The sequence below is a fragment of the Brachyhypopomus gauderio genome, chromosome 2, assembly GCF_052324685.1.
Source record: "Brachyhypopomus gauderio isolate BG-103 chromosome 2, BGAUD_0.2, whole genome shotgun sequence".
Lineage (NCBI taxonomy): Eukaryota > Metazoa > Chordata > Actinopteri > Gymnotiformes > Hypopomidae > Brachyhypopomus > Brachyhypopomus gauderio.
The window spans coordinates 1,789,668-1,805,918 of NC_135212.1; the positions used below are offsets into that span (position 1 = coordinate 1,789,668).

At 43.4% G+C, this 16,251-nt stretch overlaps 1 protein-coding gene across 1 annotated transcript; it reads right to left on the reverse strand.

The window, feature by feature from the left end:
- Positions 1-345: 345 nt before the first annotated feature.
- On the reverse strand, positions 346-8,095 carry btbd17b (BTB (POZ) domain containing 17b). Its single transcript, XM_076982112.1, has 3 exons — positions 7,566-8,095; positions 6,245-6,530; positions 346-3,255 (listed from the first exon to the last, which is right to left on the reverse strand). Exons 1-3 carry the CDS (start codon positions 7,624-7,626, stop codon positions 2,181-2,183), a joined length of 1,422 nt encoding a protein of 473 aa, XP_076838227.1. The 5' UTR covers positions 7,627-8,095; the 3' UTR covers positions 346-2,180.
- Between the last annotated feature and the right edge of the window lie 8,156 nt (positions 8,096-16,251).

A 16,251-nucleotide genomic window follows, 5' to 3' on the forward strand; every position in this document is an offset into this window, starting at 1 on the left:
ATGGAAAGAGGATTGCAAAATTTATTTAAACACATTTAATTCATTTAATTAAATATATTAATAATTTAATTCATGTATTTTAGTTAATATGATCTATATAATTATATATCTTGTATGAATAAATTATATATTATGTATAAGCAATTACAGTATGTGAATATTTATTTTACTCTCACCACAGTGAACAACAATAATGATAATAGGAATTATAATTTTTGCTGTCCTTGTAAATAATAATTATTAAGAAAGGCATTACTAATATTATTGTAGGCCTATGTCTGTTTCCTCATCTGCAGCAGCTATGATGAAATTCGCTGTGTTGCTGGCTCATGCTCTGCTTTTAAAGTGAATGACAGGAGTTCATCTGATTGGATATTGCAGCTGCACACCCACCCACACCTGCCCATCACCTGTTCAGCCTACTCTGCACTGCTCATGAAAATGCTTTGTGACATTATCTATGATGGAGAGGAAATCAGTACAATGACATGTTCTCCGGTAAAGCTTATATGTAGAGAAAATATCATACTTTAGAAGTTACTCAATAATACAAATTATATTTTAGCCTGTAAGAATAAAAGCAAGGATTGAACTCAAACATTAAAAAGGAAAAACAAGAGGTTGAAGTTGTATTTGGAGCTGAAGAGTTGCTGACGTGCTCAGCACATTCCCCAGGGTGGTGCTTTATGGGTAAACAGCTGGGAGGGATTATTAGGCCCCGCCCACTGGTCCTCTGCTTGAGCCGCATGTAAGACCACTGCTAATAAAACATTTACAAATACAAATTGAATCCAATGCAGAAACAGTGATGTGTGAGGGGAATGTGGTGGGCAGTGAACTGCCATCAGGAACAGCAACACACACTCATCAGTGCCAAAACCCACAACTCTCAGGTGAGAATGAAAACAAACAAACAAACAAACAAACACACAAACAAAAAAACAAAAACACAGCATAAATATAGCCAAGATATTCAAAGCATAATTGCCGACATGAAAAGCTCAGACAATGTCCTTCAATGTCATACCATTAGAGAAGACATATTGCACATTGGCATGTACAAGCTGTTGTGTGTTTTTAAAGATCCCAGATGTTCTGTGAGTCTGAATCATTTGAGAATGGTTTACATGCTGCATGCACGTTACTGCTATAGAAGCCACAAAGACTTCATCCACAGATGGCAATTAAATGACTTGTGTAAGATAGGGTTCAAATGAGGATTCTGTATTCAGAATCAAACTGATGCACCAGACATAACAGCTGTGTGAATCCTTAAATAAATAAATAAATAATACACATTTGCACAGTCATGCATGAATTAACAATGTATTCATTTAATCTAACCCTATCTTATCTAAGTAGCTAAAATTATTTCCACGGTTCACGAAAATTATACCTTGGGTTCATTTCCTATTTTGGTTTCTGTAGCACAGCAGAGTGACTGTGATGACTGGTGTGATTTTGTTAGCAATAGTCAGTCTTGAGTCATGCCAGTCTACAAACAGGTCACTTAGCTCATTCATTTAGGAGATATTGGTGTACACAATAGCCATTGTTATTACAGGAAGTTTTTTATATTATCATAGTTTCAAGATGACTGCAAAATTTCATAAACTTCAACGTTTATTACAAAGTCTTTTTTTCACATTATTTCTTTTTTGAAGACCAAAGCTAAGGGCGAACAGTCCTGGTGTTACTCCAGGATCAGGCCAGACACACTGGGCTCCCTGGTGTATAAGCTCACAATTACATTACACTTTATATTGCAGATTAATAAATTGACAAAACATTAAACTTTGGTTAGCACAAAAAATGATAGTGCAGCTGTTTGCCCATTAAAAGGCATGCTTTACCTTAATTGTAAGTGTTACTACTTTAATAGCATTTAAATGGCTGAAAAGTACTCATTCCATAAACTTAGTAATATACAAAGACATGACTTTGGTTGGTACAGATAATATACAATTAAACATTGAGTCATACATGAATGCTTCCAGAAAATGGTATGAATTTCATCATGAGTTTGTACTTTTAAGGTTAAACATGTGGCTGGAAACCTAACATTAAAAATAAAGACGGCCTAATGATACTAAATCAAAATGAAAAAAACACAAACAAACCGACTACATGACCTCAGAGACCTCAGAGTTCCATGTTGGAGAATGAGCCTGTTTTAGACCTTACTTTCTGGTTGTCACAAGGTTTTGATAGATGGGCTTGACTATAACATGCAGGTATAACGAGCTGTCAATAAGGTACTCCGATGCCCGGCGCTGCAGGTCTGCATCCACGAGAAAGTCGCCGGTCTCCTCTGTACTTTGGTGAAAGTTGTAAACATGGCGCACCAGAACCTTCCCCTGGTGCCGAGCTAACACGATCACCGTCTTCTGGAAGCTAACGCCGGCGAAGTCCTGGCTGGACGAGGCCGGGGTGATGATCACGCGCGGCTGTCCGCCGTCTGTGCGTGTGGGCTGCAGGGCCCCGTGGTCGGAGTAGCTGGAGCGCATGCCGAGAGGGAGCCAGCGCGGGGAGAAGAGAGCGTTCCACGTCACGCGTTTGGACACGTCGTGGCCGCTGGGGCCCAGCTGCGTCTGGAAGCTGAAACTCCGGTCGTCGCGCGTGGGGTTATTGATCACCCACGACGAGCCCCAGGCCGGCGATAGGTAGTTACGCGGCATGAAGAGGCTGCAGTTGAGGGCAAAGTACTTGCCTAGCTGAATGGGGGAGGCAGAATGGAACTGGAAGGTCAAGAAGAGAAGGTCGCGGACAGACTCGCGGTACTTCATCATCAGCGGCGATTGTTTCTGCAGGCGGAAGAGGTGTTGTGGCGGTATCATGCTGTAGCGCACGGCCTGCAAGGCGTTCTCTGCCACCGCGTCTGCAGGCTGGTTGTGGCTGATCCAGGCCTCCAGAGCCTCGTAGAGCTCCAGCTCGTTGTGCAGTACCAGGTCGGAGCGCTGCATCAGAGACATCAGGAGGTCCTCGCTCACCGAGCGCCACTCCGCACTCTGGATCACTGACGACAGGTTCCACGAGAGGTACTGCAAGCAGCTGTTCCTGAGCGTCATGTCTCCGATCTGCACGGCGTACTGGTACCAGGTCACCACGTGTCCAGCTGGAGAATCACTGGACAAATGCTGCATCATGTAACGGGTGACGCCTTGCTGCAGGGGCCAAACATGGTACTTACTGGCTAACCGATGTAGTGGGATAGCCTGGCTCAGGCGCACGGAGATATCACCACAGTACAGGTACCTGCCATGGAGAGGTGTCACATTAGAGTACAGAAATCACCTTAAGATGCAGGTGTTAATACACCATAAAACTACAGTATCAACGCTCACAGCCAATTAAACCCAAGTAAGGGGATTCAGCGCACAAGCATACAGCGCACAAGAACGTGATTCGAAGTGATTCCAGAACCATTGGTGGCCAGGAATCCACAAGAGCCCAACTCATACTCTTAAGATGTGGCAGGTGGTTCTGACGTTACGTGACTCTGCAAGTTCTGCAGATGTCCAGCAGGTGTGACTTCGTCAATGAGAGCAGCATCTCAGTCTCATAAAGGCAGAAGAAGCACGATCACGTTGCACTCAAGGTGTTAAGAACGCTCACCAGTATGACCACTGTTGGTGGGATAGTTTTGCATGACAGATCACTCTCTACCCTGCAGTGACACTCATGTGAGTAAACACTCTCCATGACAGATCACTCTCTACCCTGCAGTGACACTCATGTGAGTAAACACTCTCCATGACAGATCACTCTCTACCCTGCAGTGACACTCATGTGAGTAAACACTCTCCATTACAGATCACTCTCTACCCTGCAGTGACACTCATGTGAGTAAACACTCTCCATTACAGATCACTCTCTACCCTGCAGTGACACTCATGTGAGTAAACACTCTCCATGACAGATCACTCTCTACCCTGCAGTGACACTCATGTGAGTAAACACTCTCCATGACAGATCACTCTCTACCCTGCAGTGACACTCATGTGAGTAAACACTCTCCATTACAGATCACTCTCTACCCTGCAGTGACACTCATGTGAGTAAACACTCTCCATTACAGATCACTCTCTACCCTGCAGTGACACTCATGTGAGTAAACACTCTCCATGACAGATCACTCTCTACCCTGCAGTGACACTCATGTGAGTAAACACTCTCCATGACAGATCACTCTCTACCCTGCAGTGACACTCATGTGAGTAAACACTCTCCATTACAGATCACTCTCTACCCTGCAGTGACACTCATGTGAGTAAACACTCTCCATTACAGATCACTCTCTACCCTGCAGTGACACTCATGTGAGTAAACACTCTCCATGACAGATCACTCTCTACCCTGCAGTGACACTCATGTGAGTAAACACTCTCCTGCATATTAACACTTGTTGTGAGCAATCATGTTGAACTATGCATATTATATACTTTATACTTCAAATTTTGATTGTATTGCAGTAGTTGTGTTTTTTGAGAATGCATAGTTAATGCATAGTTAATGCATGTGAATTCACCTTCAAAATTGAAGAAATTAGGCATACATTATGCTGTTATTCATTTTACAGTTACTGTTTGAGATTTGACCATACTTTCTCTTTAACATGTAGCTTCATGATGTTGTTTTTACACAGAAATATATTATTTTACTTTAAGTCAAGTGAAGAAGTATATTTCTTTCACTGCTATAGGATCAGTCTGTTCTAATAATCTGTGAGTATATGCATTATACTGGTATATTAAGGTATGGGAAAGATCTTTTTGAAATATCTCAGGGTTTTCTATTCCATAATCCGATATGCTATTTTCAAGGTTTTATTCAAATGTAATAGCACTGATTGTGTTACTAGTATTATCTTTAAAAATATTAACAATACATATTTTTTGCCAGTAGATGCTGTTTGTGTTACTCATATTTGTTCTCTTGTGGAAATGGGACAGAGTAGCTCAGTACTAAACAATCAATACTTGGTTATGTCTAAACATTAGTGGTATAGGAAATTTCTAAACATTACTTATGTTTAGGAAATGTCTAAACATTACTTATATAGGAAATTTTCAACTAATTGGAATGTGTGTGTGTGTGTGTGTGTGTGTGTGTGTGTGTGTGTGTGTGTGTGTGTGTGTGTGTGTGTCCATGCACATCCTGCTAATGTTTACCTTGCTTTCAGAAACAGGAAGACCATTGGGAACTCATAAAAGTGGGTGGTTTTTCAAATTCAGAATTGGTCATAGGAAGCCTCGGAGAAAGTGAGATATATAATGTTGAATGGATATATAATGGAACTGGTGGAACTGAGCAAACATTGATGGTGATTGGGTATATGTTTAAATAGGCACAGTTTGGTTTAAAAGTCAGTTTTCACTATTAATGTTGAGCCTTGAGGATGTGCTGTGATTCAGTGAAACACTGACAGAGGGTCATGCTGACCAGTCCTGTGAAGAGCTTGTGGGGATGTGGTTTCTGGTATGGGGTGAGATGGACCCTTTGTGAAGCTATAATTGTTTGGCACAGGATAATTGACTTCATGTCCTGTGTATAATTTATAATTAGGCACCATAAGGAATTGCAATCTGTTTATCTAGATAGTATGTATTGATTTATAAAACAGACAAACATTAATATGATAAAAGTAACTTTTTATGTATTTTGTTTTCATGTTATCAATATCTCATGTTTCATTGAGCTAAATGTTTCAGCACATTAAATGCATCAAACACACCAGAAACAAAGCAGAGAGCCACACATGGACAAACCTCCATCCTCAGCAAAAACACTAAGACACAGAACATGACAAAAAGCAGCTAATATCAATTCAATTTCCTGTTTAGATCCGCTTTTAGTTAAGAAACTCTATCTTAATAGTTTTATCTTATTTACTTTACTTTTTTACTTTTTGTTATTTTAATATTTTTATCTTTAATTTCTTTTAACATTTTCCTTTTGTCTTTTTGTCTTATCTCCTTTTAATGTTTCTTTTATTTATACTGTAAAGCACTTTGAGTTACATGTATGTATGAAAGGTGCTATACAAATAAAGATTATTATTATATGAGAAGCCATGTTGGGACCAGTTTTCTTTCTGCAGCAAATAAATTCTTTAAACCATGATAAATAGCTTTAAATCTAACTTTCTTATGCTGCCTAAGAGTTCTGCAAAGTACTGTGCATGTCGGTGAATAAACTGTAAACCTTATGTCAGTGTTTACACCTTTACCTCTGAAACACTCACCTAATGAACTTGTCAAAGATGGCAGTAGAGTCAGCACTCTCTCTGAGGACGAGGCTGCTGGAGTTGGCCGTGTGTAGGAGCTCGGCTAGAACGTCGCTCTGTAGGCCGAGCACCAGCGAGTGACCCTGGATCACCTTCAGCTCCTCCGTGCCGAGGGTCACGACACGCAGGGTCACGTCACTGCCGTTCCCTTGAGCCAGCAGTGCGTCCAGACGCTGCACCAGCGCCATCGAGTGGTTCAGGACGGTAGCTCCATTCTCCACCGAGCCCTCCAGTTTCAGGGCGGCTGCGGAAAGCGGGGCGAGATGGAGTGGGGTTTGGTTGGTGACGCACATTATCGTTACAAGGACCCCTGCATATTATGCAGAAATATTATTGTATAATTGACGCTCAATTTTCCTGGATGCTACTTGTAGAGCTTGGCAAATTTAACATACTTAACATCAAAAGACCTTTTAAAATATGAATATTCTAATATAAGAGTCATAAAAGTTAATGAAGTCAAATGGAGATCTCATTAAGAATTCATACAAACAAAAGGTCCTTAGTTTTAAATATTATGAGAAACTAATGGAAAAACTACATGCTGACATCCATTTCAGGCTAATACGAGGATGGTAATGTATCTGTGAATGTCCACTCAGATAATGATTCATCACAGACTGATTAATTAGTATCTGGGTAACCAATTATAACCGAAGAGTTGTAATATTCTCCATGAGATAATTGCTATAGTGATAAGGTGATGAATTTCAGCTTGTGCTATAGCAAGTGCTATAGATGAAAGAAAACAAACCATGAATAAAACTCAATCAAAAGTCATTTGGGGGGCAGGAGGAAGTGATGATAAAAGAAGCTTCGTTCCATGGAAACAAGGTCAAGTGCAAATCCTCATTTTAAATCAAATATTCATATTCTTTTCACGCACACTGAGAGGATTCTGTATCTCATGCTGGTGGATGTGAGATATTTTGCCCCAGATCAAATTTTTAAGGGAGAATATGAATCGTTGTAAACAAAGTCTTCTTAGGCATGTTCTCCGATCTGTTGCGGACATGCTGAACAATGTTTTGAGGACACTTCTCACCACCCCATTCCGCAGCTTGAATTATTAATGTACAGTCCAAAATCTGTGAGTGGGAGAGCAGTGTTGAAATCACACGAGACATCCCGCTTATTCAATTATTCAGAATCCAGTGACCTGATATTGCACAAGAGAGAACACTGTTTCTGTTGTGCATTACTACTGCTTCTAATGCAGCATACGCTCCAGTGCCATCTGCACGATTAATAACAAGACAAGTAAAATCTGTTGTCTTACCTCCTCCTACTGACACCATCTGGACAGCAAGCACTGCACACAGGGCAGCTAGACAGACCATGGTTGGAATTTTCTCTCCAGTTGGGTGGCACGTGGCACTGCTGCTATAGCCTCTCCTTATTTCTCGCTTATGTCTCTCGTTTCTCCTCCTTCTGCCTTTACCGTCTCACCTGTTTCTCCTTCCCTTCTCCCTGTGTGCATGTGATGAGGCAGTGGGGCAGGTGTAGGGTACGTTTGTACGGTGCCCAGTCTCCCTGTCCCACACTCCTTATGTAGGACAGTGGCCCTTCCCATAACCTCACGGGGACCATTGATTGGTGGAATCTGGCTGGGCCGTTGCTATGACAACAGCTTTGATTTTGACTTTCTCCTTCTCCGAGTGTTACATGCATCGATCCGTGGCACCCAGCCAGCCAAGAGACTGAATATATTTTGGAATAGAGTGGGTGGATCACATCAGCAAATGACAGCCAACCAATGGGTTTTTTACATTTTTTAGAACTAACAAAATAAATCCCCATACAAGTCTTGGTATCTATTCTAGAATGTGTATTAGTGTTTAAATAAGTGGTTCATGGTGTTCAAAAATTTGTCTTACCATATCAGTCTTACTGGGTTCATATATATATAATCTCAATTACTGTAATCAGTTCTAAGTGAGAAGCCACTAAAATTAAAGAAATCATTCTGCATCATTCTGAAGCATCCTGTGTATTTGGCCTCCTCTTCATGCAGTACATTGTCAGCAGAAGACTAGAAGAAGGTCTGAACCCTCTATTCATGCGATATTGTGTTTGGAGAAACACCACTGGAAATATCCTGGTTAAGGTTAAATTATATCATCATTTGTCTTTGACTCAGCTGGGGATCAAGGTAGAAGCGTTCACGTCGCGATCCCTGTCAAGTGATGTTATCTATGTTACTTGCGAATTCTACCAAACATTTTGAAGGTTAAATGATCAAAAGGCCCATCATAAAGCTTGCATTTGTATGGCCACTTTAAGCAGGTTGCTGTGCGATTCAGTTATTTAATATATTTTAACTTTTTCATAAACATATACTACTCATTGGCACCCTATTTATACAAGTAATCACAATATAGACAACAATACAGCAATTTAATCTAATTAAATTCAGAACAAATATGTGTCTTAATTAGGTAAGAATAATAAAACTTATATGTATGATCGGTGTTCTCCTTATCAGGAGAGGAGGTACAGTGGACTGGATGTGGGGTAGTGGAAAAGTACAGTGATACAGGGGGAGGGGGGGGAGAGAGAGAGAGAGAGAGAGAGAGAGGGAGAGAGAGGGAGAGAGAGGGAGAGAGAGACAGGAGTTCTAACTGAGGAGCAGGCAGATAAGGGAGTGAACTGAATGTCAGAGTGTTCTGACTAAGGGATACAGACAGCGAATAACAAATTCCCTTACACTCCCCCGTTACCATATTGATAAGACATGATAACAGTAAAACAAAACAAAGTAAAATATGATAATTTTCTTCTATAGCACATTTGGAGGGGGACATCAGTGGAATTGGGGCACACCCGAATGGCTGAAACAGGTTGAGCCTCAGTAGCAGCATGATGTCAGGAGTAGGTTTACCTCAGCAAGAGCAGATACAAGATTATAATAGACATGTCTTAGTACAGAGAATTGTAAATTAATGGACTATAGTGTGCAAAGATGGGGTCCAGAAGATCTAGCTATGGCAGCACAGCCAGAATGGTGGAGCTATAAGATAGCACAGACATGAGGGATCTCTGAGACATCATTTATCTGCAGGCAGAGGCAAAGAACAAGGCACATTAACATTTAAACCATTATGTTTTTATATGAGGAGACGTGTATTCGCCGGCTAACACATCCAGGCTGCCTGAAAAAGAAACACTATGAATGATATTAACCTGAAAAAGAAAAACCCAGAGTAAAATAGATTTAATAACAATAGTAAAAACAATACAGGACACACAAGGCTCAAATATCAATGAACATACAGCTATTGATGTTCAGTGCAGGTAAATCAGGTAAGAATATCCCAATTGGGGCACTAGTATTCCAACAAAGCAGTGCAGAAACAACACTCACTCAGGAAGTTTGAGGAAAAACAAAATTACAGGGGAAAACACAGTGCTAAACAATCATTCACAGATAAACAAAAAAAAGCTTACCTAGAAAGATCCCGGATGAGCCCCCAAATTGTTCTTTTTTTTACAGTCTCTAGACGTAGATCATAACCATCAAGGTTCTTAAACAACATTATACATTTGTTCAGCCCTCAGCCCATTGCTGGCACCAGGAGAAGATATTAACAGGAAAGAGTTCCAAAGTTTAATAATAATACATCTAATTAAATACAGGACAAATATGTGTCTTAAGACAATTGGGTAAGAATAATAAAACATATGTATGATTGTTGATCTTATCAGGAGAGGACGTACAGTATACTGGATAAGGTGGTAGTGGAAAAGTACAGAGAGAGAGAGATAGATAGAGAGAGATAGATAGAGAGAGAGAGAAAGACAGAAGTTCTAACTGAGTATAATGTCAGAGTGGTCTGACTGAGGGTTACAGACAGCGAATAACAAATCCCTTCACACTCCGCCGTTATCATACTGATGAGACAGAGATATGATAACAATCACTAAGCCAGCAAATGAGTCAACAGTGGTCCCCACCATGTGGAGAACATCCTCAGTCATCCCTACTTCCTGCAGAACGGAAGGCTATAAAGTCAAATTTACTTCTATAGCACTTTTGACAAATGCAGGTGTCACAAAGAAGAAACCCCAATGAGCAAGCCCAAGGCAACAGTGGCAACGAAAACTCCATAGAGGAACCAAGACCCATCCTTTTCTAGTCGATGATGGACATGACAATAATAAAGATGTAAAAAGCCAACACAAGTAAGGAAAAAACAAAAAGAAACAAAAGAATGTGCATCCTTGTTTTCTAAAAATCCTAATCATGGTTTGCTCTGTGAATGTATGTCTAAAACATATCTGGCACAGGACGCCCAGTGCAGTGGAGTTGGGGTGAAGGAGGGGGACATCAGTAGAGTTGAGGTGAAGGAGGGGGACATCAGTAGAGTTGAGGTGAAGGAGGGGGACATCAGTAGAGTTGAGGTGAAGGAGGGGGACATCAGTAGAGTTGAGGTGAAGGAGGGGGACATCAGTAGAGTTGGGGTGAAGGAGGGGGACATCAGTAGAGTTGAGGTGAAGGAGGGGGACATCAGTAGAGTTGGGGTGAAGGAGGGGGACATCAGCGGAGTTGGAGTGAAGGAGGGGGACATCAGCGTAGTTGAGGTGAAGGAGGGGGACATCAGTGGAGTTGAGGTGAAAGAGGGGGACATCAGTAGAGTTGAGGTGAAGGAGGGGGACATCAGTAGAGTTGAGGTGAAGGAGGGGGACATCAGTAGAGTTGAGGTGAAGGAGGGGGACATCAGTAGAGTTGGGGTGAAGGAGGGGGACATCAGTGGAGTTGGAGTGAAGGAGGGGGGCATCAGTAGAGTTGAGGTGAAGGAGGGGGACATCAGTAGAGTTGAGGTGAAGGAGGGGGACATCAGTAGAGTTGGGGTGAAGGAGGGGGACATCAGCGGAGTTGGGGTGAAGGAGGGGGACATCAGCGGAGTTGGGGTGAAGGAGGGGGACATCAGCGGAGTTGGGGTGAAGGAGGGGGACATCAGCGGAGTTGGGGTGAAGGAGGGGGACATCTGTGGAGTTGGGGTGAAGGAGGGGGACATCAGCGGAGTTGGGGTGAAGGAGGGGGACATCTGTGGAGTTGGGGTGAAGGAGGGGGACATCAGTGGAGTTGGAGTGAAGGAGGGGGGCATCAGTAGAGTTGAGGTGAAGGAGGGGGACATCTGTGGAGTTGGGGTGAAGGAGGGGGACATCAGTGGAGTTGGAGTGAAGGAGGGGGACATCAGCGGAGTTGAGGTGAGGGAGGGGGACATCAGCGGAGTTGAGGTGAAGGAGGGGGACATCAGTGGAGTTGGAGTGAAGGAGGGGGACATCAGTAGAGTTGGGGTGAAGGAGGGGGACATCAGTAGAGTTGGGGTGAAGGAGGGGGACATCAGTGGAGTTGAGGTGAAGGAGGGGGACATCAGCGGAGTTGGGGTGAAGGAGGGGGACATCAGTGGAGTTGGGGTGAAGGAGGGGGACATCAGCGGAGTTGGGGTGAAGGAGGGGGACATCAGCGGAGTTGGGGTGAATGAGGGGGACATCAGCGGAGTTGGGGTGAAGGAGGGGGACATCAGCGGAGTTGGGGTGAAGGAGGGGGACATCAGTGGAGTTGAGGTGAGGGAGGGGGACATCAGCGGAGTTGAGGTGAAGGAGGGGGACATCAGCGGAGTTGAGGTGAAGGAGGGGGACATCAGCGGAGTTGAGGTGAAGGAGGGGGACATCAGCGGAGTTGAGGTGAAGGAGGGGGACATCAGCGGAGTTGAGGTGAAGGAGGGGGACATCAGTGGAGTTGGGGTGAAGGAGGGGGACATCAGTAGAGTTGGGGTGAATGAGGGGGACATCAGCGGAGTTGAGGTGAAGGAGGGGGACATCAGCGGAGTTGGGGTGAAGGAGGGGGACATCAGCGGAGTTGGGGTGAAGGAGGGGGACATCAGCGGAGTTGGGGTGAAGGAGGGGGACATCAGCGGAGTTGGGGTGAAGGAGGGGGACATCAGCGGAGTTGAGGTGAAGGAGGGGGACATCAGCGGAGTTGAGGTGAAGGAGGGGGACATCAGCGGAGTTGAGGTGAAGGAGGGGGACATCAGCAGAGTTGGGGTGAAGGAGGGGGACATCAGCAGAGTTGGGGTGAAGGAGGGGGACATCAGCAGAGTTGGGGTGAAGGAGGGGGACATCAGCGGAGTTGGGGTGAAGGAGGGGGACATCAGTGGAGTTGGAGTGAAGGAGGGGGACATCAGTAGAGTTGGGGTGAAGGAGGGGGACATCTGTGGAGTTGGGGTGAAGGAGGGGGACATCTGTGGAGTTGGGGTGAAGGAGGGGGACATCAGTAGGGTTGAGGTGAAGGAGGGGGACATCAGTGGAGTTGGGGTGAAGGAGGGGGACATCAGTAGAGTTGAGGTGAAGGAGGGGGACATCAGTAGAGTTGAGGTGAAGGAGGGGGACATCAGTAGAGTTGGGGTGAAGGAGGGGGACATCAGTGGAGTTGGGGTGAAGGAGGGGGACATCAGTGGAGTTGGGGTGAAGGAGGGGGACATCAGTAGAGTTGGGGTGAAGGAGGGGGACATCAGTAGAGTTGGGGTGAAGGAGGGGGACATCAGCGGAGTTGGGGTGAAGGAGGGGGACATCAGTGGGTGTCTGGCAGAGGTATCAAATCAGTCCCACCAGGATTTTGCGGGCCTTTTTTGTGATTGTTGCGTGCTAAAATGTTTGATGTTGCGGGTGTTTTTTTGCGATGAAAGTTGCAGTGTGTTTTTGCTTTTTTTGTGATTACATTGCAATAGGGAGTAAATGTCATATGGTTTCCTCTATTTAGTAATCCATTTTAATTATCTATTTACCTATTTATTTACCCATGTACTTATTTTCTATTTATTTTTTATTTAGATCTCCCTATGGGTATTATGCTTCTTATCCTGTGTTTTATCCCTGGTTTTAACACTTCAAGCAATGATTTTATTTCTCTTACTCTATGTGGTATTAAATAGTTTGGGTAGGAATGATCCCTCTTAAGTTTTTGTATGCCCCGCCCCCTGAAACACAGGTATTGGGACGAAGAATGCACAATAATCCCTCTCACTTTCTTGAAATGATCCCTCGAAGTGCAACAGCTCGGTGGCAGAAATGGACTTTCCGTCTCTTAAAAGACTATGAAAAATCACTTGGAGTGGATGGGCTGGTACTAGAAATGTTAAACTTGTTGGAAATACATGTACGAACCCATCGTTGTGAAACAATAAAACGCTGAAAACAAAAAAAAAACAGTTTACCCCCGCTTTCATGTAGTGTACCGGGATACTGCTTTTCCCGAACTTTTGCCGTTATTTTTGTCGGCAAGTGTGAAACGTTCGCCTCACCCATGCTGCTTTCAGTCTGCTCCTCTTGAACGTATATACGGAAGTAAGGTGGGAGTTTGTCAACGTCACATCAAGACGACATCAATGATTGGTCAAATTTGCGGGAAAGTTGCAGTGATTGGCTGAAGTTGCAACACAGCCCTGAATTTGCGGGGTTTGCTTGAATTTGCGTTGAAGTTGCAAATCGCAACATTGCGAAATTCTGGAGGGTCTGTCAAATAACGATGTACAAATACTTTGTTACTTAAGTAGAAATTTTGGTTACCTATATGTGTTGTCGAGTGTTTAGTAAATGTACTTGAATATGGTGACTGTACCTTTAAGAGATACAGCCACACTATGTCATGTGACTAACCAGGAAGCTAGGTGGAGAATGAGGGTTTGAGTGTTATCAATGTGCCCAGTTAATCCAGTCACATCTGCATTCATCTTCGCTCTAAATGTGGTATCGTGGGTATGTTATGTTTAATTTCATTATAGAGTATTATGTTCACAGTATTTCTAGTTTGTTAAGTTGACTTAGATCATTTCTAATGTTCCTATGCAAGATTAAGGTATTAGTTTACCGCTGATTCATAATCAGACCAAGCTACTGTAATAAACTAGTTAAGAGTATGGTTATAAATATACTTTAAATATTACATGTCACTGGGTTGAGTTGAATTGTGTTAAAACTGTAACAGTTGAGAGTCATGTGCAGTATCATTTAATTTACTTTGATTAATCTTACACTGAATAAGTGATATATCTTTTTGTGTGTTTAGTTTTACACTTCCTTGATGTCAATAAACCTGTGGATAAGAAGACAACATTCCTCAGAGTCTTGATATTCAAGAAGAGTTAACTGACTGTCTAGATGCATTGCTGCATGCACAGAGGGCAGTACAGTAAAACCACAGCTTCTCAACGGGCTAGACATTGCGGAATAAGCTGGACGACATAAATACACATCCTTACATCTAGCTCATAGACATTTCAGTATAACATCCATCCCTCTAAGTCATTATAACATAATTGGCAATAATGACAGAGAAATCAGCAACATGGGAGACACGATCTCAAGTTTCATGCTCCTCTGTGCGATCAAGAGCCTCGAGTACAGGGTCTGCTGCCGCGAAAGCAAGAGCAAAGGCGGAAGCAGCGAAAGCACGCCTCGCCTTCGTCGAACAGGAAGCTGATTTAAAACTTAAAATGGCCAAATTAGAAGTGTCGATTGAAATTCTCAATGTCAAAAAAGAAACCGCTGCAGCTGTTGCTGAAGCTGAAGCATTGGAATCAGTGACTGATTTAATAAACCTACCCAATGACCAGTATAATAGAGAAATAGCTCCCTTAGAAGCCATCAATCGAACAACAGAGTACGTTTTCAACCAAGGACAACAGTTGGATGAAGAATATCACCAATCACTCTCCCTTCAAATGCACAGCAAGACACCGACGCTACACCTATGAGCCTCATGCCAGATGCTAAGCCACTAATTCCAAATCAAGATGATCGCATAGCTCAGCCCCTTCGCCAGAACTCACAGCTGCCTCACGACTGGCAAGAGCATATTCAGAAAAAAAACGCAGTCCGGTTCGAGCATGACCCTCTAGCTCCAACACAACCCGCCATGCCACAAGTGAGCAGAGGTGTTCATCCCCCTCCATCATCATATTCAAGTCCTAAAGTCGACGATGTAAGTGTGAATGACTTCATGAGATATCTGGCTCGACGGGAGCTTGTATCTACAGGTTTACTCAGGTTTAATGACAAACCTCAAAACTATAGAGCTTGGAAACGGTCATTTGAGTCTGCCATACACGGTTTATGTCTGACATCCAGTGAGGAGATGGACCTACTACTTAAGTGGCTAGGCAAAGATTCGGCTGAACATGTGGAACGAATTAGAGCAATCCACATAAACCGCCCAGATGCAGGACTGGCAATGATTTGGAACCGGCTTGACCAAATGTATGGCGCTGCTGAAATTATAGAAGATGCCCTCTTCAAAAGGATAGAGACCTTTCCCAAAATAACACACCAAGACTATTCTAAGTTGATCAAGTTGAGTGATCTACTGAGTGAACTCCTGGCTGCCAAGGATGAAGGAGACTTACCTGGCCTTGCCTTCCTCGACACGGCAAGAGGCATCAATCCGGTCTTGCGGAAACTTCCCTGTAACCTACAGGACAAATGGGCCTCAGTAGGTTCAGCATACAAACAAAGATATCAGGTTTCATATCCACCATTTGGCTACTTTGTGTATTTCATCAGTCAAGAGGCAAGCATTCGGAACGATCCAAGTTTCAATCTCAGCACTCGAGAGGAGAGTGACCCAAGAGATGAAAGGGCAGCTTGGAAGTCGCACAGACATAAAGAGGTTTCCACACATAAAACCGAGGTTATCTCAAAAATGAGTCCCAAAACGAATGAGCTGTTCTCAATGCCCGACGACTTCAACAAAATGTGTCTTCTTCACAAAAAGCCACACCCACTGCGCAAATGCCGAGCATTTAGGGAGAAGCCTATCGAAGATCGTAAGAGCTTCTTGAAGGAGAACCATGTTTGCTTTAAATGTTGCGCCTCCACACTGCATGTAGCAAGGAACTGCTCAGCCAAAATTCAGTGCGCTGAATGCAATAGCGAAAGGCATCCTACAGTACTACACCCTGAGC

Excerpts from the sequence above, each read along its gene's own strand:
- btbd17b (XM_076982112.1), bottom strand. The coding sequence starts at position 7,626 with ATGGTCTGTCTAGCTGCCCTGTGTGCAGTGCTTGCTGTCCAGATGGTG. Across the intron at positions 6,531-7,565 it reads GATGGTGTCAGTAGGAGGAG|CCGCCCTGAAACTGGAGGGC; the intron begins GTAAGACAACAG and ends CGCTTTCCGCAG. Across the intron at positions 3,256-6,244 it reads ATCTTTGACAAGTTCATTAG|GTACCTGTACTGTGGTGATA; the intron begins GTGAGTGTTTCA and ends TCTCCATGGCAG.